We start from the raw sequence: 23,841 nt of genomic DNA, 5'->3' as shown, positions 1-23,841 counted from the left end.
TGTTGCCATGCTATTTTATTTGCCCAAAGAGCTGACACTTTTTGTGCCATCCTAAAAGTGTCTGGAATACTAACTTAGTGTTCCTTTGCTGTCCACTGACCCACAGCACCCCCAGCATTCTACCCACCTGCCCATTTTTGCCACGCTATTTTATTTGCCCAAAGAGCTGACACTTTTTGTGCCATCCTAAAAGTGTCTGGAATACTAACTTAGTGTTCCTTTGCTGTCCACTGACCCACAGCACCCGGGCATTGTACCCTCCTGAACATTGTTGCCACGCTATTTTATTTGCCCAAAGAGCTGACACTTTTTGTGCCATCCTAAAAGTGTCTGGAATACTAAGTTAGTGTTTCTTTGCTGTCCACTGACCCACAGCACCCGGGCATTGTACTCACCTGACCATTGTTGCCACGCTATTTTATTTGCCCAAAGAGCTGACACTTTTTGTGCCATCCTAAAAGTGTCTGGAGTACTAAGTTAGTGTTCCTTTGCTGTCCACTGACCCACAGCACCCGGGCATTGTACCCACCTGACCATTGTTGCCACGCTATTTTATTTGCCCAAAGAGCTGACACTTTTTGTGCCATCTTAAAAGTGTCTGGAATACTAAGTTAGTATTCCTTTGCTGTCCACTGACCCAAAGCACCCCCCAGCATTCTACCCACCTGCCCAGTTTTGCCACGCAATTCTAATTGCAAACTGTGCTGCCACTGTGCATACTAAAATTGACTGGGATACTACCTTAGGGGTACTTTGCACACTACGACATCGCAAGCCGATGCTGCGATGCCGAGTGCGATAGTCCCCGCCCCTGTCGCAGCTGCGATATGTGGTGATAGCTGGCGTAGCGAAAATTATCGCTACGCCAGCTTCACATGCACTCACCTTGCCCTGCAATGTCACTCTGGCCGGTGACCCACCTCCTTAATAAGGGGGCGGGCCGTGCGGCGTCATAGCGACGTCACACGGCAGGCGGCCAACAGAAGCGGAGGGGCGGAGATGAGCGGGACGTAAACATCCCGCCCACCTCCTTCCTTCCGCATAGCAGACAGGAGCTGCGGTGAAGGAGGTAGGAGATGTTCCTCGCTCCTGCAGCTTCACACACAGCGATGTGTGCTGCTGCAGGAACGAGGAACAACATCGGACCGTCGCAGCAAGGTAATTAGAGTTTTCGCCGACGCTACACCGATGATACGATTACGACGCTTTTGCGCTCGTTAATCGTATCATCTAGGCTTTACACACTACGATGTTGAGAGCGACACTGGAAGTGCGTCACTTTCGACATGACCCCACCGACATCGCACCTGCGATGTCGTAGTGTGCAAAGTACCCCTAAGTGTTCCTTTGCTGCCAATCACGGTACAGCACCTGTGCATGGTACACACCTGTCCATTTTTGCTACGCAATTCTAATTGCAAACTGCACTGGCACTGTTAGGGGCATCCTAAAATTGACTGGTCTACTACCTTAGTGTTCCTTTATTGCCAATCACGGTACAGCACCTGTGCATGGTACACACCTGTCCATTTTTGCTACGCAATTCTAATTGCAAACTGTGCTGTAACTATTAGGGGCATACTAAAATTGACTGGGCTACTCAGTGTTGGTTATACAGCTGTCAATAAACCTAGACCACCTCTGCATGGTACACACCTGTCCATTTTTGCTTCGCAATTCTAATTGCAAGCTGTGCTGCCACTGTTAGGGGCATCCTAAATTTTACGGGGATACTACCTTAGTGTTCCTTTGCTGCCAATCACGGTACAGCACCTGTGCATGGTACACACCTGTCCAGTTTTGTTACGACATTTTAAGTGTCCAATCTTGTCTCAAACAAAATGAGTGGCAAAAGGACAGATGCTGGTGGAAAGGGGAACAGGCGTGTTGGAAAAGGAAAAAAAGTTTGTGTCCATGGGGTAGGTGGGAAAGCTACATTAACATCTGCTGAAGAAATGCCATCTTCCAGCAAAAGTAATATGGCTACTACTTTCCGTGGACAATCGGATGTGTTACCTTGTTTATGGAACCGAACAACTGTAACAAAGGTAGATGATGCACAAAAAAAGAACATGCTAGAATGGATCTCAAGTGCTCCAACAAGTGCCCTCTCCTCCACCTCAACTTCAACATCCAAAAAACAACAGTCCTCTGAGTTGTCACCCCAATCGCCCTTGCTTTCTACCAGCTCCCAAGTCTCAACCCGCCCTGCAGAGTATGGTGTAACAGAGATGGCTGAGTCTGCAGAGTTGTTAAGTCACACTATAGCCTGGGAATCAGAGGTCTGCTCCCAAGCTACAGTGAGTAAAGACCAAGAAATGGTCTGCAGTGATGCCCAGAAGCTTTGTGACTCAGATTCAGGCCCTGATGACCAAGTTTCTGAGAATAATGTAGACCTTCATTCCCAAACTGTAACACTTGTTGGTGGAGACAATGAGGAACATACTGATGACGATGAGACGCAGATACCTGATTGGGATGACAACTTAACTATTCAGTCAGGGCAGGAAAAGGTTAGGTCTGAGGGCGAAGGGAGTGCAAACACAACACTTGATGATGAAGTTCTAGATCCCACTTACTGTCAACCCACAGTCAGGCACTCGAGGAGGTCACCAGCGGCGGTGGAGGAGGATGCGACTGACGACGAATTACCTTGCGCCTTCCTGGACAGAGTCAGAGTACTGGAAGCACGTCAACAACTGCATCCTCAGCCACAACTCTGCCTCTGAGCACAAGTCGGAGTGGCTCTGCAAGTCGCATGGGCTCTAAGCCTTGCCTAGCCTGGTCCTTTTTTTGACATCGCAAAGGATCTCCCAAATCTTGTGATCTGTAAGATTTGTCTCCAATCTATAAGTAGAGGCCAAAACCTCACCAGTTTGACAATTTCTTCCATGAATCGTCACATGAATAACAAGCATAAGTCCCAGTGGGAAGCTCACCGTGATACAATGCAGGCTAGCGGAGCGGGCCAACCACCATCTTCCCCTTCAAGTGCATCCGCACGCTCTTCATCCTCTATGACTGTGGGGACAGCTGTCACACATGTTTTTCCACGCAGACCTTCCACCTCTTTAACCGCAACAGGCATTTTGGTTGGCAGGTCGTCAGTTGTTTTGGAAGGTGAAACAAGTGCTGGTGTACAGCTCTCTCAGACATCAAGAGCACCAACTTTGGATGAAGGCAACATCATGTCTCCGCCTGCACTTGCTTCATAGACAAGCAGTTTTCCAGGGACATCCTACACCACACCGTCTCCAAACACCAGCCAGATCTCGGTCCCTCAGATGTGGACAAATAAAAGGCATTTCCACTGAGCCATGACAAAGCTAAGAGGTTGACTTTATCCTGCTGTAAGCTCTTGGCTACCAAAATGCTGCCTTTCTGCCTGGTGGACACAGAGGATTTTCGAGACCTTATGTCCATCGCAGTGCCCCAGTACCAGATGCCCAGTCGCCACTACTTCTCCAAGAAAGGTGTGCCTGCCCTACACCAGCATGTCGCACAGAACATCACCGCTTCCTTGAGAAACTCTGTGTGTGACAGGGTGCATTTCACCACCGATACTTGGACCAGTAAGCATGGACAGGGGCGCTACATGTCGCTGACTGGGCACTGGGTTACTATGGTGAGAGATGGAGAAGGGTCTGCTGAACAAGTTTTGCCATCCCCACGACTTGTGCGTCAATCCTCTATATGTACAAGTTCCTCCACTGCTTCTGCCTCCTCAACCTCGTCTGTGTCCTCCAACTCCGCCCCAAGCCTGCCTGGTCAGGCCACCTGCATTGTAACTGCGCACAAGGAATCCCGCACACCTCCTTACTACGCTGGCAGCAGAGCTCAACGGCATCAGGCGGTCTTTACCTTGAAATGTCTTGGAAATAAGAGTCACACAGCTGAGGAGTTGTGGTCAGCTCTTGCGAGTGAGTTTAGTAAATGGTTATCTCCACTCAACCTGCAGCCAGGGAAGGCCGTGTGCAACAATGCTGCAAACCTGGGTGCGGCCCTTCGCCGGGGCAAGGTGACACATGTGCCTTGTATGGCTCATGTGTTGAACCTTATTGTCCAGCAATTTTTAACCCACTTATACTGGCCTAGATGGGCTTCTGCACAGGGCACGGTCACTCTCTGCTCACTTCCGCCGTTCAACCGACGCAGCTGACCGACTTGCATCGCTCCAGAAGTCTTTCGGCCTGCCGGTTCATCGCTTGAAATGAGATGTGCCGACACGCTGGAATTCCACTCTCCACATGTTGCAGCAACTGTGGCAGCACCGCCGAACCCTGGTGCAATACGTTATGACGTATAGCCTGGGCCAACGAGATGCAGAGGTGGGGCAGATCACACTGCTGGAGTGGTCTCAGATCAAGGACCTATGCACCCTTCTGCACAGTTTCGAAATGGCGACGAATATGTTTAGCGCTGAAAATGCCATTATCAGCATGACTATTCCAGTCATTTATATTCTTGAGCACACGCTAAACAGTATTCGGAGTCAGGTGGTGGGACAAGTGGAAGGGGAGGAAGTACAGGAGGATTCATATGCGCAAGGGATACCAACATCTACAAGGTCCAGACGTTCAGCATCACCAAGTGGCAGGCATGGGACGGTGGAGGAGAGGGATTAACAAGGGCGCATGGTAGCAGCCGAAATGTTGAGGAAGGTGCAGAAGCCCAGGAGGAAATGGAGGACGAACTCTCGATGGACATGGAAGACTCAGCAGATGAGAGAGACCTTGGTCAAATTTTGGTTGAACGAGGTTGGGGGGAGATGTCAGAGGACGAAAGCACGGTTATCACCTCGCCGCCACAAACACAGCGAGGACTTTGTCCGCAGGGATGCGCAAGACACATGAGCGCCTTCTTGCTGCACTACCTACAACATGACCTTCGGATTGTCCGAATTAGAAGTGATGATGACTACTGGGTTGCCACACTCTTAGATCCCCAGTACAAGTCCAAATTTGGAGAAATAATTCCAGCCATAGAAAGGGACGCACGTATGCAGGAGTATCAGCAGAAGCTGTTACACAATCTGAGCTCGGCTTTTCCACCAAACACCAGTGGTGCACGGAGTGAATCTCCCAGTTGTAACTTGACATATATGGGACTGTCTCGTCATTATCAGTCAAACCGGACCAGCAACACCGTATCTGGTGCTGGTAACAGCAATTTTATGGAATCGTTTCATAATTTGTTTAGACCATCCAATGCAAGGCCACAAGAGACAAGAAGTCTGACACATAGTCAGCGGCTGGAGAGGATGATACAGGAGTGTCTCTAAATGAACATCGATGCTATGACTTTGCAACTTTGGAACGTGTCTTCAGTGCTGCTGGGTGTGTGCTAACAGATAAGCGCACACGTCTGTCCAGTGACAATGTAGACAGACTAACGTTCACCAAGATGAACAAGTCATGGATCTGCAAGGACTTTACTACCCTTGTGTCATCCTGGGGAGAGTAAAGGCTGCCGTATTTTGGAATGTGTTTGATGCAAATCTACCTGTCAAGTTTGCAACTAGGGCACAAGTGATGCCACTGAAGGGGTGTCTGTGTGGCCCAATTTTTGGAAAAAAGGGAGACTCTGCTTGGAGTCCCCTTGCTGTGTTTTTAAAAACGAGCCAAGATGAACAAGCCATGGTTCAGCAAAGACTTTGCTACCTACCCCGGTGTCATCCTGGGGACAGTTAAGGCTGGCTTTTTTTTTTAATGGGCTTGATGCAAATCTACCTGTCAAGTTTGCAAATGGGGCACAAGTGATGCCACTGAAGGGGTGTCTGTGTGGCACAATTTTTCGAAAAAAGGGAGACTCTGCTTGGAGTCCCCTTGCTGTGTTTTACATGATTTTAGAAGGGTATGTCATGCCTATATCTATGTCTCCTCCTCTTTTTTCTTGTCCATCTGTTTTGTTTTCGCATGAGTATATGTCCTTGTCACTATCCCATGTGTTTGTGGTGTCTTGGGAGTTGTTTGTCACCTTTTGGACACCTTTGAAGGTGTTTTCGAGGTGTTTTTATGTGTTTGTGTTTGCCTGCCATTGTTTTCATTGGCGTTCGAGAGGTTCGTCAAACGGTTTGTTGAACCGAATTCGAACGCGGCCTCCGTTCAACGAACCGAACTCGAGCCTCTAGAGGCTCGCTCATCTCTACTTGTGATGGGTAAAACCTGTGAGCTGTCTCAAGTCCTTTGCCACCTTATTGTTCAAAAAACATACTGATGGCATTCGATAAATTCCAAAAAATAAGATGGATTGGAGGAACTCACCGTATACTGATGGCATTGGTTACAGAATTTCTAAACTACTGGAGGTCTCTCAGCACTGTTGATTCTCTAATCCAGAAGTGGAAAGAAAATATTTTCATCATAAACTGGCCACGACCAGGTGCTCCCTTCAAAATTTCCGAGGAGTATAAAGAATTATCAGAAGAATTATCCAAGAGCCAAGAACTACCTTTTGGGAGCTACAGAAAGACCTGGAATCAGCAGGTACAATTGTTTTAAAGAAAACCATAAAAACCTCCATGGCCTGTATGCATGCTCACCATACAAGACTCTATTGCAGAACAAAAACATGTTGAAGTGCATTTAAAGTTTGCTCAACAACATTTAGACAAGCTTACAGAATACTTGCAGAAAATAGTCTAGTCAGATGAGACCAAAATTGAACTCTTTGGGAGGTGGGAGCATGGGGTGTGGGGCTGTTTTTGAGCATTTGGCACTAGCAAACTTCATATAATTGAAGGAAGGATGAATAGACAAATGTACCTAGATATTATTGATAAAAATCTGCTCCCATCTACCAGGATGATGAAGATGAAATGAGGGTGGACATTTTTAGCAAGACAATGAACCAAAACACAAAGCCAAGGAAACGTTTAATTGGTTTCAGAAAAAAAAATGCTGCTAGAATGGCCCAGCCAATCACCTGACCTGAATCTAATAGATAATTTATGGAAGGAACTAAAGCCCAGAGTTCATTGAAGGAGCCCTCAGAACCTTCAGGATTTAAAGAGTGTTTGTATGGAAAAATGGGCCATAATCACACCTGAGCAATACATGCGACTAGTTTTTCCATTCAGGGAGCATCTTGAAGCTGTCATCGTGAACAAAGGCATTGTACAAAGTATTAAATAAATATATATATTTAAATTATTTACATAAAAAAGTATTTATAGCCTTTTAGTCATTTTCTATGACAGACCAGAGCCAAACCTTTTTACCATTACAGGTGACAGCAACGTCCTCATAGTGGTAGCAGTTGTGAATCCCCCATCCAAGGCTCCGACACTGACTCAATGCTGTTTCGGTCCCCTTGCAGTCCACATTGTCTAAGAAAATTGGCCCCGTGCCTTGTCCAAATGCAATTCGATGAGGTCCAGCAATGGCGTGACCACAGCCCATTTGTCGGCAAACTACATTGGCATCTACAATGTCCCAGTCATCATCACATACTGTTCCCCAAGTCCCATTATAAAGAACTTCAACTCGTCCTTGACAATGGTTTTCTCCATTTACTAGACGAATATCTGAAAACAAGATCATAGGGATGGCAACAATTAGTAGGATAAAAGTTGATCAATGATGTCATACAAAAAGCAGCTGTGACAGGATACACAGTTAATATTAACAGTTCATTTTAAGTAATCCATTCATGCCATAGCCATTTTAGGTTTTTGCACTTTCATTTTTTTTCTCCTCTTCATCCAAGAGCCATAACTTTTTTATTTTTATCTCAGTGTAGCCATGTGAGGACTTGTTTTTTGCAGAACAAGTTGTACTTTTGTAGGACACCAATCATTTTACCATATAGTGTACCTGAAAAGAAAAATAAAAAATATTCTCAATGTGTAAATCCACAATTGTTTTGGGGGTTTTTATTTACCATGTTCACTATATGGTAAAACTGATCTGGAAGTATTATTCTCGAGGTCAGTATGAGTATGTAGCTCCCAAACATATATACTTAATTTTGTTATTTAAATGATGAAAAAAAAATCAGAAATTTGTCAAAATTTTTCGCTATTTTCCGAGACCCATAACTTTCTCATTTTTGGGGATCTGGGCTTGTGTGTGGCTTAATTTTTTGCGCCCCCTTAGCTGATGTTTTTACTGATACCATTTTGGGGTAGATAAATTATTTTGATCGCCTCATTGCGTTTTATTGCAGTGTTGTGGCGACCAAAAGAAAATAATTCTGTCACTTTGAATTTTGTTTTTGTTGTGCTGTTTGCCGATCAATTACATGACATTTCTGAACACAGCGATAAATGTGTGGGGTTTTTTCGTTTAATTTTCAAATTGGGACAAATTAGGTTTTTATAAACTTTTTTCAAACTTTTTATTACACTTACTTGAATCTGCAATAGTCCAATCACTTGTGGTATATCGAGCAGTGCACAGGTACAGATTATATTAAAATATCTGCATGTGACAACATTGCTCATGTTTTTTTTCTGAGCCATAGACTAGTTTTCAGATGTCTGCTTATCACATCCTCAAACCTCCCAACCGTCCCGGATTCTGCGGGACTGTCCCCGATTTGAGGGCTCTCTCCCGCAGTCGCGCGGCTCACAGCTGTTGTCCTGGCTCCCGTCCTCAGTGCAGTGAATAAATTAAATTACATTTTCATCTGCTTTACCGGGACGGCCAGGACTTGAAGTTATGAACTCATTGTCCATAGGCAGCAGCTCTACCACTGAGCCACTGCCTGTATTGAAAAACATAGGAAGATTTGGTAATCTTGACCTCTGTATTGCAGTAGAGAAACAAGAAGCAGATTATTCAGTTACAAAGATGGATAGATGGATGGATGGATAGATACATGGATAGATGGATAAATAGAGGGATAGATACATAGATAAATAGATACATGATAGATAAATAGATAATAATAGATACATACATGATAGATAGATACATGATAAATAGATAATAGTAGACAGAGGGATAGATATATAATAGCTACTAGATAGATAGATAGATAGATACTGCATCTCTTTGTAGGTGAAAGCGTCAGATTCATTTGTTCCCATAAAACTACTATAAAGAAATGAGAAAAAAATACAAATATACATACAAAAACATTTTCTTTATTTTCACCACCTTGGATTCAAAACAGCAACTTTCAAACATGTGTGCAGCAGCCCTCCTAGCTTTTTTAGCTGTTAAGCCTCTAGAATTGATGATGTCAGAAGGAGGATTTTATATGGCTGAAGATACAATGCAGCCTCTGATTACACAGCAGATTACACAGGACACAGAGCTCCATTGTACAGAGCAGCATCTCAATGTTCTGTGTTCTAGAGGGAGAGGAAAAGAGTTTTTTTTTCTTCTAATAAAATTACTAAAAATAATAAAAACAATAGAATAATGTCATTTTATTACACTTATTTATAAAATAATAAACATCACAAATCAGCAAATAACATGGACATATTTGCTGTCCCTCTAATCGTAACGACCCGAACAACACAGTGATCAGATTATTTATGGGAATCGGTAAATGGCCTAAAAAAATGGCGCAATTTATTAAATTATGTTTCTTTATAAAAAAAACCATAAAAAAATGTAAAGAAAAATGTATTGTTGAGGCCGTGTTCACACGTACTGTAAATGCTGTCTTTTTTGCAGGTGTCCGCACCACAAGCGCAATAACAATCTTCTCTGATTATTGCGTGTCTGTGGTACTTTTTATGCATTGTCCCCCTTATTTGATACATGTTTGTTGCAGATGTGAATCCTGAAGTTTATAAAGAAAAAAAACACCAAATCCCGCACAGTTCAGCAGCGTCTTTAGACGAACCGAGGGCGGAGATTTCATGACGTCTCATCCACTTTGCTTGGACCATTAGGACATGTTCACATGTAGTGTAAATGCTGCATTTTTTTTCTGCTATTTTTTGCACATATATTCTGCTGTGTTTAATTGTCCAAGCAAAGTGGATGTGATACCAAGAAAAGATATCGCCGAACTCTGCAGTTTTGGTGCTTTTTTTTCTCTAGAGGTTTCTACTTAAACATGTGCCTCTAACAGTCATGGGTAGATTGGTGATCTGCCCGCAGCTGTCAACCAGTTTAATCCCATTGTCAATCTCTAACAGCGGGAATTAAGATGCGCCGGCAGGGGGTACATCATTCCTCACTCCTATCAGCACGATAGTACAAGCACGATCTTAAGGCCCCGTCACACTAAGCAACATCGCTAGCAACATCGCTGGTAACGAACAACTTTTGTGACGTTGCTAGCGATGTTGCTGTGTGTGACATCCAGCAACAACCTGGCCCCTGCTGTGAGGTCGTTGGTTGTTGCTGAATGTCCTGGGCCATTTTTTAGTTGTTGCTGTCCTGCTGTGAAGCACAGATCGCTGTGTGTGACAGCGAGACAGCAACAACTAATGTGCAGTGAGCAGGGAGCCAGCTTCTGCTGAGGCTGGTAACTAATGTAAACATCGGGTAACCAAGAAGCCCTGTCCTTGGTTACCCGATATTTACCTTTGATACCAGCCTCCTCCGCTCTCACTGCCTGTGCTGCCGGCTCCTGCTCTGTGCACAGATAGCTGCAGCACACATCAGGCAATTAACCCGATGTGTGCTGTAACTAGGAGAGCAAGGAGCCAGCGCTCAGTGTGCGCTGCTCCCTGCTCTGTGCACATTTAGCTGCAGCACACATCGGGTTAATTAACCTGATGTGTGCTGTAACTAGGAGACTGGGGGCTGGTCACTGGTTGCTGGTGAGCTCACCAGCAACTCGTGTAGCCACGCTCCAGCGATCCCTGCCAGGTCAGGTTGCTGGTGGGATCGCTGGAGCGTCGCAGTGTGACAGCTCACCAGCAACCTCCTAGCAACTTACCAGCGATCCCTATCGTTGTTGGGATCGCTGGTAAGTTGCTTAGTGTGACTGGACCTTTAGCTTCAAGTCTCCTAAGGGACAAATAAATACAGTAAAAATAAAAAAATATATGAAAAAAACAAAAATACACAAAAGTGCAACTCACCCCCCTTTTGCCCCATTAAAAATAAAACAATTTAAAAAAATAAAATTCACATATTTGGTCTTGCTGTGTTCAGAAATGTCTGATCTATCAAAATATAACATAAATCATCGGCAAACATCGACAAACGTTGTAATAATAAAAAAAATCAAACCCCCAGAATTACGTTTTTTTGGTCACCACAGCACATCAATAAAATGCAGTGAAGTGATCAAAACATTGTATCAATCCCAAAATAGTATTAAGAAAAATATCAGCTCAGGACACAAAAAATAAATCTTCAGACAGCTCCAGATTCCAAAAAATGAGAACGTTCTGGATCACGGAGAATGGCGACACAAGCAACATAATTTTTTATTTACAAATTTCCACTTGGATTTTTTTTCACTGATTTCCAGTATACTATATGGTACAATTAATGCAAGTCATTGAAAAGAACAACTCGTCCTGCAAAAAACAAGCCCTCATATGGCTATACTGATGGAAAGATAAAAATGTTATATGGCTCTTGTAAGAAAGGAAAGCAAAAAAACAAAAATGAAAATCGCCTAGGGGTGAAGGGGTTAAATATTTGTATAACTTTTGAGCTACAAAGCAATGTTACTGGAAAGGAAAAAAAAATCAATACTAGATAAACCACAAAAGAAGTCATGTAAACATGAGCATAAATGGCAATGCTTCAAAGAGCCTTGAGCTGAGTAGTAACAATATGTGTTTGAGTTTTCTCCTCCATCTTGGTCTCTATACTTTTTGCCATGCTTTTTATGCATTGTCTTATGCTATCATTTAACTGATGAATGTCAGTAATTGTCTTTTGAGATTTATGCAAGTATGTACTAAAAGTAACCTGTACTGTGTATTTGGAGACAATATTGTAAGGCTGTTCTGGAAAGGGGTTGCCAAGGCTTCAAGCTTCAGTCTGCGGTGTGTGCGTTGTCAGCATTCTTTGGTGGTAGTGCCAGGAGCAGGTTGTCAAGTGACGGCACATATATTATTTGCATACTTACGGCAACATTCCTACTAGACATGTCCAACCTTCCTCAATTCACTTGTATTCACATGTCAGATGACTGCTTCCAGCGCTGGCACTAGAGAATCCTGACAGTGCGCACACTGCGAGCTGGGATGATTCACAAGCCTTCAATCATATAATGATTGTAGACTTTAACTCCATGCTTGGACAACATATTTAAAATATATGTTAAGTCTCATTTTATGCTAAAAGCCTAGACCCTTTTTGCACAATGATGGCATTTGCATAAAATTACCAAATAGCAGAATCAATGGTCTTGATTGCTTACACAATGGTCACACACAGCGACGACAACGACATCGCTGCTAAGACGCCATTTTCTGTGACGTAGCAATGACCTTAACAGCGACGTCGCTGTGTGTGACACATAACAACGATCAAACCCCTGCTGCGAAATCGATGCTCGCTCATGAATATTCCAGGTCATTTTTTGATCGCTGCTATCCCGCTGCGCCATGATGATAAGCTCAGCATCCTTGTGTTTGACACCGCAGCAGCAGCGGTCGCGACAACACTGAAGGCAGTGACGTAGGACTGAAGGCAGGACAAGGGCGTGTTTTTGCGGTGTATTTTGCAACGCTCCTACGACTCCGATTGGTGGTTACAAGAGCGTTCCGATTGGGTACCTTGCCAAAGGCGTTACAGTGATTTCATTCTTTAAGTTCCATTCTTTGTTCCACGTAGTAGATTCAAACTGCGTGTTGAAAAAGCTCAGGTAGAATGAATGAAAGCACTACAGCGTCTTCCTTTGTTTGGCACGGTCACCCAATCAGGCGTCGCTGTAGTGATCACCAATCGGAATAGAGAGGCGTGAAAAAAGGCAACACAAAGGCGCTGTAGCAATCACCAATTGGAACAGAGGGGTGTGAAAAGAGGTAACGCAAAACATGTCTAGGGGTAAACACCACGCCTCTATCAAGGTTTGAGTCGTCACATAGCGACGCGTGTGACACCACACAACGACCGTCGAGGTCGCTATGATCGCTGCTCCATCGCTGCTTAAAATTACATGTTTGACAGCTTACTAGCGATCATCTAAGGTCGCTGTTACATCACAGCAAATGGTGACGTAACAGCGACGTCGTTGTCGCTGTCGTTGTGTGTGAACCCAGCTTTAGGCACAGTACATGCTGTTATAGTTGTTCCTGGTGCTAGATTCTATTCACTTGACTGAATCGGAGTTGCAATACAAAGATCAGAGTGTCAAACACCCATCAATGAAATATTCATGGCCTATATGATCAATATTCAGAAATCCCTTTTCAATGGAAACTGACAGCGGATACATGTGTGGCTTCCCTGAGGCTTCAGTCGCCACAGTGTACTGCATCTCCCTTAAGATGTAGTAATCATCCATGGTAAGGAGAGGTTAATTAGTGGTGTTTCTCACATTCGCAAACCACAAACAGTTAGGTGCTTTCCCACCGGGGGGATGGCCTGGGGCAGATATGGGGTGTGTCTGCACATGCATGTACAGTCAGGGCCAGAAATATTTGAACAGTGACACAAGTTTTGTTATTTTAGCTGTTTACAAAAACATGTTCAGAAATACAATTATATATATAATATGGGCTGAAAGTGCACACTCCCAGCTGCAATATGAGAGTTTTCACATCCAAATCGGAGAAAGGGTTTAGGAATCATAGCTCTGTAAAGAAAGCCATGGACCCCATAGGGGGGAGGGGCGACATGACCAGAGGGAAGGGAGGGAGTGAGGGGTTAAAAAAGGTATAATGAGGGGCATTATGGGAAGGTATAGGGGATTGGTGGAGAAAAGGATCCCTGTAGGGGAGGGGGGGGAGTATAAAAGCGATGAGGGAGGGTCTTACCTCCCCTTTTGGACTCCGGACGGCGACAGATTGAGAGACCCAGGACCAGGACCACAAGGACCAGCATGGCGGACCTCCAGGAGCTGAATCGGCTGATTAGAGCGGCGATGGCGGTGCACGGGGCCCAGGCAGTGCAATCCCACGTCAGGGCTGCCTGTGTGTCCCCGTCGGCACCTGCCCCTTGTTCCCCCCCTCGCCGTGGGCGGCGTTCCAGGCCCCCTGTCCGGTACTCTCCGGGTGCGGGGGGAGCAAGGAGGCCAAGTGAGAGCCCCCCCCGGGACCCTCCGCGGCGGGGCGGGCAGCGGCAGCTCCCTGCGTCCGCTCCGGCCGCCGGGAGGAATCTCCGACGCGGCCGCGACGGCCGAGAAGGGGGCGTGGCCAGCCCGGGGCCTTCTTCCTGTCTCAGGCCTCGGGCTGGAGTGCAGAGCCCAGCGGCGTCTCCCGGCCGGGAGCGAGCCCGGCGATTGAATGAGGCCAGCGGTGGCCTGGATGGAGGCGGGCCCGGCCTGGGGCCTACTTCCGGTCCCAGGCCGCGGGCTCGAGTGAACAGGCCGGCGGCAGCCCGGGGACCGGGCCGAGCCCTGCATGAATCGGAGGCACGGAGAGGGGGCATGTCCAGCCTGGGGCCTGCTCTGGACGCCGGGCCCCCGGCGGTGGGGCACGTCCCGGCGGCTGCTCCTGATCAGGAGCGTGCCCGGCTGATGGAGGCCAGCAATACCCCCCGGGGACGTTGGGGGGGCCGGGCGCAGGCAGCCAGCAGGGGGACCGGTGTGGGCAGGCGCCACCCGGATACCTGCACGGCTGCAGAGGAGAGGAGGGACGGTGGGACCCCCGCAGGGCGCGCCAGGTCCCTCAGGTTATCAGCTCTGCGCCCGGCGGACGCGGTCTCCCTCGGGGGGGGGGAGGACCCAGCGGGAGGTCTCGGTCGGAGGCCCGGGAGGGCGGGATCCGGCGGTGGGGAGCCCCCTGAGCTCAGGGAGAGGCTCCTCCAGGAAGAGGACTCGGTCGGCGGCGGCCCAGGGGACAGGACGGTCTTGTGGGCTGTCGCCGCAAAGAAAGCAGCGGACGCCCACCGCCAGTGCCCACGCGGCTGCCCAGGAGGGTGGCTGTGGTGGAGGGGACGCATCGGCTGCGTCCTCTGGAGCTGGGACGGTGGAGGACGGCTACAGCGAAGAAGAAGAAGGAGCCCTCAGGTCGGGGGATGAATTCGAGGAGCCGCTGGCAGACGACATCGCAGTATCGAATTCCGTCTCCGCGTCACGGTCGGGTGAGCTAGCCGTGGATTCGGCATTGCTTGCGGCGCGGGGTGCGGGTGCTGGGGAGGTGGCTGCGGGCACGGCAGCGCCAGAGGGGTCAGTTTTACTTAGCCAGTTGCTGGGGCTTTTGCAGGGTTTAGCGCGAGCGCCGGCGGCGGCGACGGCCTGGACAGGGTCGGCGGTGGATGGCGCGGCGGCGGCTAGCGGCGAGAAGGTGCCGGTGGGGGCGGGTATAGGTAGCGGAGTAGTGGAGACTGCAGGCGAAAAAGCGGGAGAAAAGGAAAAGGAAAAGGAAGATGAGGTGGTGCGGCTGGATGATAGGGCTAAGAGCGAGGTGTATGTGTGCTTTGAGGGACCGCTAGGGGCGCACCTCAAAAAAGAGGTGAGGGAAAAAATTTGGAAAGGGGAGTATGTGGAGATATTTTCCCTGCTGCCCCTGGAGAAATTTAACCTGGACAAGGTGAAGCCGAGCGATTCCAAGAAGGAAAAGGAGGAGGAAGAAAAACGCCGTTATAGGCTCATTCCTCGTTCCTTTTCCAATTGGTTGCAGGCGTTCGCAATTTTGGCTAGCGTGGTGGGGGAAAAGGAGCCGGAGCACTGCTCGGCTCTATTTGGCTATATGGATGCAGTCGGGGAGGCGTATCGCACGTACGGGGGTTTGGCATGGCTGCGGTATGATGAGCAGTTTAGGCAGCGGAAGGCGTTGCGGCCCGGCATGCGGTGGGACCATAAGGACATTTCCTTATGGATGCGCTTAATGGCGGCCCCGAGCCAGCCCTTTCGTGGCGGTGCCGGGGGACCGGGCGCCGGGCCCTCGGGGATTCAGAAAAAGGGATTGTGCTGGCAATTTAACGAAGGCCAGTGCAAATTTGGCGCAGCGTGTAGGTTCAAGCATGAGTGCTCCGGCTGCGGGGGGGGACATAGCTTGTCCAAATGCTTTAAAAAAGGGAGAGGCAAGGCTGGGGACGGGTCTGGAAAAAGGGAGGATGCCGGTGAAAATAGAGGCGATGGCGCCGTTTTTAAGTAGGTACCCGGACGGGGCAGCGGCGTCGCTTTTGCGGTTTGGTTTTTTGTACGGTTTTCGGATTCCGTCGGCGGTTGAGGCGTTGCCTCCGGTTTGTCGCAACTTACGGTCGGCGAGGGACCACCCTATGGTTGTGGGTGAGAAGTTGGGTAAAGAGGTTGAGCTGGGCAGGATGGGGGGGCCATTTGAGAGCCCTCCGTGCAGTAATTTGGTGGTGTCCCCGCTGGGGGTGGTGCCAAAGAAGGAGCCGAATAAATTTCGGCTCATTCATCATCTTTCATTTCCGGAGGGGTCGTCTGTGAATGACGGCATTGCGCCGGAATTGTCGGCAGTGTACTACGTCTCGTTTGACAAAGCGTTGGACTTGGTACGGGCGGCAGGACGCGGTGCATTGATGGCAAAGGCGGATGTAGAATCGGCGTTTCGTTTGTTGCCGGTGCATCCGGAGAGTCAGCACCTTTTGGGTTGCTGGTGGAGCGGGAAGTTTTATGTTGATCGTTGTTTGCCCATGGGCTGTTCGATTTCTTGTTCATATTTTGAGGCGTTTAGCTCCTTTGTTGAGTGGGTGGTGCGGGACGTGTCCGGCTTGTCGTCCATTATTCATTATTTGGATGATTTTCTGTGTGTTGGTCCGGCGGGTTCCATGGTTTGCGCTGGTTTGTTGTTCGCCTTGCAGAGAGTGGCGGATCGGTTCGGGATCCCTTTGGCGCAGGAAAAAACGGAGGGGCCGGCGCCGGTTATGCGGTTCCTGGGGATTGAGATCGACTCGCTGGCCATGGAATGTAGGTTGCCAGAGGACAAGATTGTGGATTTGCGGAGTGCGGTTGCAGCAATGCTGGCAGCAAAAAAAGTGCGGCTTAAGGTGGTGCAGTCTTTGCTTGGAAAGCTGAATTTCGCATGCAGGATTATGCCGATGGGGCGTGTTTTCGCCAGGAGGTTGGCGGCAGCTACGGCAGGCGTACGGTCATCGGCGCATTTTGTGCAGGTCACGCGGGAGATCAAGGCAGACTTGTTGGTTTGGGACGTCTTCTTGCGACATTTTAACGGCCGCACTTTGTGGTTGAAGAAGGTGGTGCCCAATGATGCTCTGGAACTATATAAGGATGCGGCCGGGTCGGCGGGTTTCGGCGCCATTTTTCAGGGTCATTGGTGTGTGGGAAGGTGGCCCGAGGATTGGCGACAGGGTGGCCTTGTCAAAAATCTGGCCCTGCTCGAGTTGTTTCCAATCGTGGTGGCGGTGGAGTTGTGGGGGTCGCAATTTTCGGGACGAAAGGTGTGCTTCCATTGCGATAATCAGGCAGTTGTACATGCAATCAACAGCTTGTCAGCGAAATCTGGACCTGTAGTAGCATATTTGCGGCATTTGGTGCTCAAGTGTTTGCTGTGGAATATTCATGTGGTTGCAAAACATGTGCCGGGGGTGGATAACGGGGTGGCTGACGCTTTATCTCGTTTTCAGTTCCACAGGTTTCGGGAGTTACTGCCGGGGGCGGACGAGGTCGGAGCGGTGTGCCCAGAGGAATTGTGGAGCCTGGTGAGGCAGTGATTGCGGGTTTGATTAGGAATTCGGTGACCGAGGTGACTTGGTGCCGTTATGCTAAGGTGTGGGTTGAGTGGCAGGCAGTGCTGGGTGAGATGTTTGGTAACGGGCGAGCGGATTATTTACTGGCGCTCTTGGCATTGGTGAGTGAGGATTTTAGGGCTGGGAGGTCAGCGTCGGCGGTGGCGATTAGGGTGGCGGCCGTGGCCTTCTGGTTAAAGGTTAGGGGTGAGCAGGACGTTTCAAGGGACTTTCGGGTACGGCAAGCATTGAAAGGTTTTCGGAAAGGGGTGAAGGTGCGGGACACTAGGCGGCCCATTTCATTGGACTTGTTACGGCGTTTGGTGGATGGTTTGCAGGGGATTTGTGTCTCAGCGTATGAGACGGTGTTGTTCAAAACTGCTTTCGTGTTGGCTTTTTTCGGGGCTTTTCGGATAGGAGAATTGGTGAGCCCGTCAAGGGTGATTGGGGGTGGTTTGCTATTCGAGGATGTGTCGGTAGAGGGACGGAGAGTGGAGTGTCGGCTTCGGCGGTCCAAGACGGACCAGATGGGTCGGGGCAGGTTGGTAGTGTTGTATGCGGTGCAAGGGGATGGCTTGTGCCCGGTGCAGGTGGTGAGTCGGTTTTGTGGTCTGCGGGGCGGTCTTCCGGGCCCGCTGCTACGTCACGAGGACGGGGCTTGGTTGTCTCGTTATCAGTTTGTGGCAGTGCTGAGGAGTTGTTTGCGCTGGGCGGGTGAGCGCCCAGAGGATTATGGGTCCCATTCGTTCAGGATTGGGGCGGCTACCGAGGCTTCTCGTTGGGGTCTTGGAGATGACATGGTGAGACGGATTGGTCGGTGGGAGTCCTCTCGTTTTCGTGGTTATGTGCGCCCGCAGTTATTATCTCGTTGAGGGTTCTGATGGGGAGTTGTTTGTTTTGCCGTTAGGTTTTGTTGTTCTTTGTTGCAATCTGGAGTGCTGGTGTTGTTGTTAAAATTGTTTCCTTTATTGTAGGAGTGTGTCTGGTCTGGATCCTGGGGCACTCGTTCGTTTTTTGGGGGGCCCGTCGGGCCGACGCTCGCCCGAATGGTCGGCAGTTGGGTCTGGACAGGTCGCTGGCGTCGGTCAAGTGGATTGGAGTGCGGGGCATGGAATGGAGCAGGGTCGTGCCGGAATTCGAGTACTATTGCAGGATGGACAGACCCCCGAACGTGTTGGTTTTGCACGTGGGGGGAATGACCTGGGTTCGCGGGCATCCCGCGATCTGATTCGGGACATTAAGATCGACCTACTGCGGTTGTGGGCAAGGTATCCGGGCCTGATAGTGGTGTGGTCGGATATTGTGGCCAGATTATGGTGGAGGGGGGCCCGGTCGGTTGAGACGATTAATCGCGCCCGGGCACAAGTGAACAGGGTGGTTGCGCGTTTCGTGCGGAGAAACGGCGGCGTGGTGGTGAGGCATGTGGACCTGGAATCGGCGAAGTGGCAGTTTCGGAGAGGTGATGGGGTTCATCTTAATGACATTGGTTCTGATTTATGGGCCCTGGGTTTGCGGGATGGTGTGGAGCAAGCCTTGGGCGTGTGGCGGGTCCAGGCCACGTAAGGTGTCACGTGTCCTGTCCTGTGGCGGGGGTAGGTCTGGTCCAGAAGCGGTTGGAAGGGATTTGTAGCTGGACCGAGAGGCACTGTCTTGGTATGGTGTCTCTGGGTTCCGGGAAATTGCAGGCACGGGGTTCTGCAAAGTTTGGGGGGTATTAATCCGTGGGGTGATTAATACCTCATCTCTGGGTCGGAGTGTTGCGGCCAGGGATATTGGTGTAGGAAAGGGTTTCTGGACCGGGCCTACATAGGGTTTCATGTACCGTTTATTATTATGTGTTACCTATTATTGTGTGTTTGGGGTCGCCCGTTGGACGGCGCCCCCTTTGTGGTAGTATGTTAATAATAGGTAATAAAGGCTGCTGTGGCCAATTTGTTTAACCAAGTCGCATGCAGTCGGTGTATTATTTTTAGGTTAAGTTTTAAGGGGTATAGTAACCATCACGACCGGAAAATCCTTCCTCAGTGGTCAAGAAAGCCATGGACCCCATAGGGGGGAGGGGCGACATGACCAGAGGGAAGGGAGGGAGTGAGGGGTTAAAAAAGGTATAATGAGGGGCATTATGGGAAGGTATAGGGGATTGGTGGAGAAAAGGATCCCTGTAGGGGAGGGGGGGGGAGTATAAAAGCGATGAGGGAGGGTCTTACCTCCCCTTTTGGACTCCGGACGGCGACAGATTCCCGCCCACCCTCCCTTTTTTGCGTTTGTGAGTTTGTTTAACTATGTTCAAAAAAAAAAAAAAAAACAAAAAAAAACAAAAAAAAAAAAGGAATTATTATAAAAGGAATGTATGTTTTGTCGCAGCAGCGGGGGTAGGTCTGGTCCAGAAGCGGTTGGAAGGGATTTGTAGCTGGACCGAGAGGCACTGTCTTGGTATGGTGTCTCTGGGTTCCGGGAAATTGCAGGCACGGGGTTCTGCAAAGTTTGGGGGGTATTAATCCGTGGGGTGATTAATACCTCATCTCTGGGTCGGAGTGTTGCGGCCAGGGATATTGGTGTAGGAAAGGGTTTCTGGACCGGGCCTACATAGGGTTTCATGTACCGTTTATTATTATGTGTTACCTATTATTGTGTGTTTGGGGTCGCCCGTTGGACGGCGCCCCCTTTGTGGCGTCGGTCAAGTGGATTGGAGTGCGGGGCATGGAATGGAGCAGGGTCGTGCCGGAATTCGAGTACTATTGCAGGATGGACAGACCCCCGAACGTGTTGGTTTTGCACGTGGGGGGAATGACCTGGGTTCGCGGGCATCCCGCGGGCATACCTTTGTGGTAGTATGTTAATAATAGGTAATAAAGGCTGCTGTGGCCAATTTGTTTAACCAAGTCGCATGCAGTCGGTGTATTATTTTTAGGTTAAGTTTTAAGGGGTATAGTAACCATCACGACCGGAAAATCCTTCCTCAGTGGTCATGCATAGCCTCCTCTTTTTCAAGGGACCAAAAGTAATTGGACAAGGGACTCTAAGGGCTGCAATTAACACTGAAGGCGTCTCACTCATTAACCTGTAATCAATGAAGTAGTTAAAAGGTCTGGGGTTGATTACAGGTGTGTGGTTTTGCATTTAGAAGCTGTTGCTGTGACCAGACAACATGCGGTCTAAGGAACTCTCAATTGAGGTGAAGCAGAACATCCTGAGGCTGAAAAAAAAGAAAAAATCCATCAGAGAGATAGCAGACATGCTTGGAGTAGCAAAATCAACAGTCGGGTACATTCTGAGAAAAAAGGAATTGACTGGTGAGCTTGGGAACTCAAAAAGGCCTGGGCGTCCACGGATGACAACAGTGGTGGATGATCGCCGCATACTTTCTTTGGTGAAGAAGAACCCGTTCACAACATCAACTGAAGTCCAGAACACTCTCAGTGAAGGAGGTGTATCTGTCTCTAAGTCAACAGTAAAGAGAAGACTCCATGAAAGTAAATACAAAGCGTTCACATCTAGATGCAAACCATTCATCAATTCCAAAAATAGACAGGCCAGAGTTAAATTTGCTGAGAAACACCTCATGAAGCCAGCTCAGTTCTGGAAAAGTATTCTATGGACAGATGAGACAAAGATCAACCTGTACCAGAATGATGGGAAGAAAAAAGTTTGGAGAAGAAAGGGAACAGCACATGATCCAAGGCACACCACATCCTCTGTAAAACATGGTGGAGGCAACGTGATGGCATGGGCATGCATGGCTTTCAATGGCACTGGGTCACTTGTGTTTATTGATGACATAACAGCAGACAAGAGTAGCCGGATGAATTCTGAAGTGTCCCGGGATATACTTTCAGCCCAGATTCAGCCAAATGCCGCAAAGTTGATCGGACGGCGCTTCATAGTACAGATGGACAATGACCCCAAGCATACAGCCAAAGCTACCCAGGAGTTCATGAGTGCAAAAAAGTGGAACATTCTGCAATGGCCAAGTCACTCACCAGATCTTAACCCAATTGAGCATGCATTTCACTTGCTCAAATCCAGACTTAAGATGGAAAGACCCACAAACAAGCAAGACCTGAAGGCTGCGGCTGTAAAGGCCTGGCAAAGCATTAAGAAGGAGGAAACCCAGCGTTTGGTGATGTCCATGGGTTCCAGACTTAAGGCAGTGATTGCCTCCAAAGGATTCGCAACAAAATATTGAAAATAAAAATATTTTGTTTGGGTTTGGTTTATTTGTCCAATTACTTTTGACCTCCTAAAATGTGGAGTGTTTGTAAAGAAATGTGTCCAATTCCTACAATTTCTATCAGATATTTTTGTTCAAACCTTCAAATTAAACGTTACAATCTGCACTTGAATTCTGTTGTAGAGGTTTCATTTCAAATCCAATGTGGTGGCATGCAGAGCCCAACTCGCGAAAATTGTGTCACTGTCCAAATATTTCTGGACCTAACTGTAACTCCTCAATATGGCGCTGTGCATCGCTCTGTTGTACCAGTAAATGTCTCATTATTTACAGCTCTAATTTATTTGTGGGGGTATTTAAAACCCATCTGGGCATGCGCTTCCATGGTGCCTCCTTCTATATGCTGATGGTGGAATTGTTCCAGGATCGACTGTACCGCTGCAGGAAGTATCTGGGATTGGCGCACCATGGGACCGCATATCTGATGCGCTATCATTAAAGGGGTTATCTGGCTTCTTTGACATTTTTTTTTTATTTCCCTATTGGGCTACATTGGGGCAGGTAAGTAGATAGAGACCACTTACCTGCCCTGCTGTCAGCCCCTCTCCCCCGGCTCAGAGCGGTCATGTGACCGCTCCTGCCGCGATTTTGCTGCTTCCGGTCATTTCATGTCAACATGGGCAGGGCCATGTTGACATGCAAATGTGGAACAGCATGTCGCCTCCCTGCTGGGCTGTACAGTGTGATGAGCCCAGCTCCCTTCCCTGCACCCTCCCACACATTCCCCCGCACCTCTTTTACTCTCCAGTAACCTCCCCCTGCACTGCTGTGGGGTCCGTGACCTGGGGGCGGGGCCTGGCGGCAGCTGCCGTGGTGTCAGCTCCAGCACCGGGCCCCCTGCTCAGGATCACACATTCAAATGTACCGGCATCACAGATCACCGATGCCGGTACATTTGAAAGTGCTGATGAGAAGCAGCGCAGCGCTGCTTCTCATCACTGTCCCTCCCGCTGTCTGTGCTCTCTTCAACACAGCGGTGACGTCACTACTGTGCTGAAGAGAGCACAGACAGTGCGCGAACGTGCAGGAGCGGCGGGGACCGAGGACAGGTGAGTATGTACTCCCTACATGTGTTCCTGATGGGGATGGGGGGGGTTGCAGAGCCATATGTGTGCGTGTGAGGTACAGAGCCATATGTGTGCATGTGCGGTGCAGAAAAATATGTGTGCGTGTGCTGTGCAGAGCCATATGTGTGCGTGTGCGGTACAGAGCCATATGTGTGCGTGTGCAGAGCCATGTGTGTGCGTGTGCAGAGCCATGTGTGTGCGTGTACAGTGCAGAGCCATATGTGTGCGTGTGCAGAGCCATATGTGTGTGTGTGCGGTGCAGAAAAATATGTGTGCGTGTGCTGTGCAGAGCCATATGTGTGCGTGTGCGGTACAGAGCCATATGTGTGCGTGTGCAGAGCCATGTGTGTGCGTGTGCAGAGCCATGTGTGTGCGTGTACAGTGCAGAGCCATATGTGTGCGTGTGCAGAGCCATATGTGTGTGTGTGCGGTGCAGAGCCATATGTGTGCGTGTGCGGTGCAGAACCATATGTCTGCGTGTGCGTTGCAGAGCCATATGTGTGCGTGTGCGGTACAGAGCCATATGTGTGCGTGTGCGTGTGCAGAGCCATATGTGTGCGTGTGCGGTGCAGAGCCATATGTGTGCGTGTGCAGAGCCATATGTGTGCGTGTGCGGTACAGAGCCATATGTTTGCGTGTGCGGTGCAGAGCCATATGTGTGCGGTACAGAGCCATATGTGTGCGGTGCAGAGCCATATGTGTGTGTGTGCAGAGCCATATGTGTGCGTGTGCGGTACAGAGCCATATGTGTGCATGTGCGGTGCAGAGCCATATGTGTGCGTGTGCGGTGCAGAACCATATGTCTGCGTGTGCGGTGCAGAGCCATATGTGTGCGGTACAGAGCCATATG

General features: G+C 48.8%; 1 protein-coding gene across 1 annotated transcript in view; it reads right to left on the bottom strand.

Annotated features, from left to right (window-relative positions):
• The window catches only part of SSC4D (scavenger receptor cysteine rich family member with 4 domains), a 256,419-nt gene that overhangs the window by 39,492 nt on the left and 193,086 nt on the right, over window positions 1-23,841 (bottom strand). The window contains exon 3 of the mRNA XM_075336278.1: window positions 7,220-7,525. Within this exon, the coding sequence (XP_075192393.1) occupies window positions 7,220-7,525 (306 nt within the window). The remainder of the gene's footprint in view (window positions 1-7,219; window positions 7,526-23,841) is intronic.

The sequence above is a fragment of the Anomaloglossus baeobatrachus genome, chromosome 2 (assembly GCF_048569485.1).
Source record: "Anomaloglossus baeobatrachus isolate aAnoBae1 chromosome 2, aAnoBae1.hap1, whole genome shotgun sequence".
Taxonomy (NCBI): Eukaryota; Metazoa; Chordata; class Amphibia; order Anura; family Aromobatidae; genus Anomaloglossus; species Anomaloglossus baeobatrachus.
The sequence above is the reverse complement of the archived record's forward strand: the minus strand, read 5'-3'. Positions and strand labels throughout refer to the sequence as shown.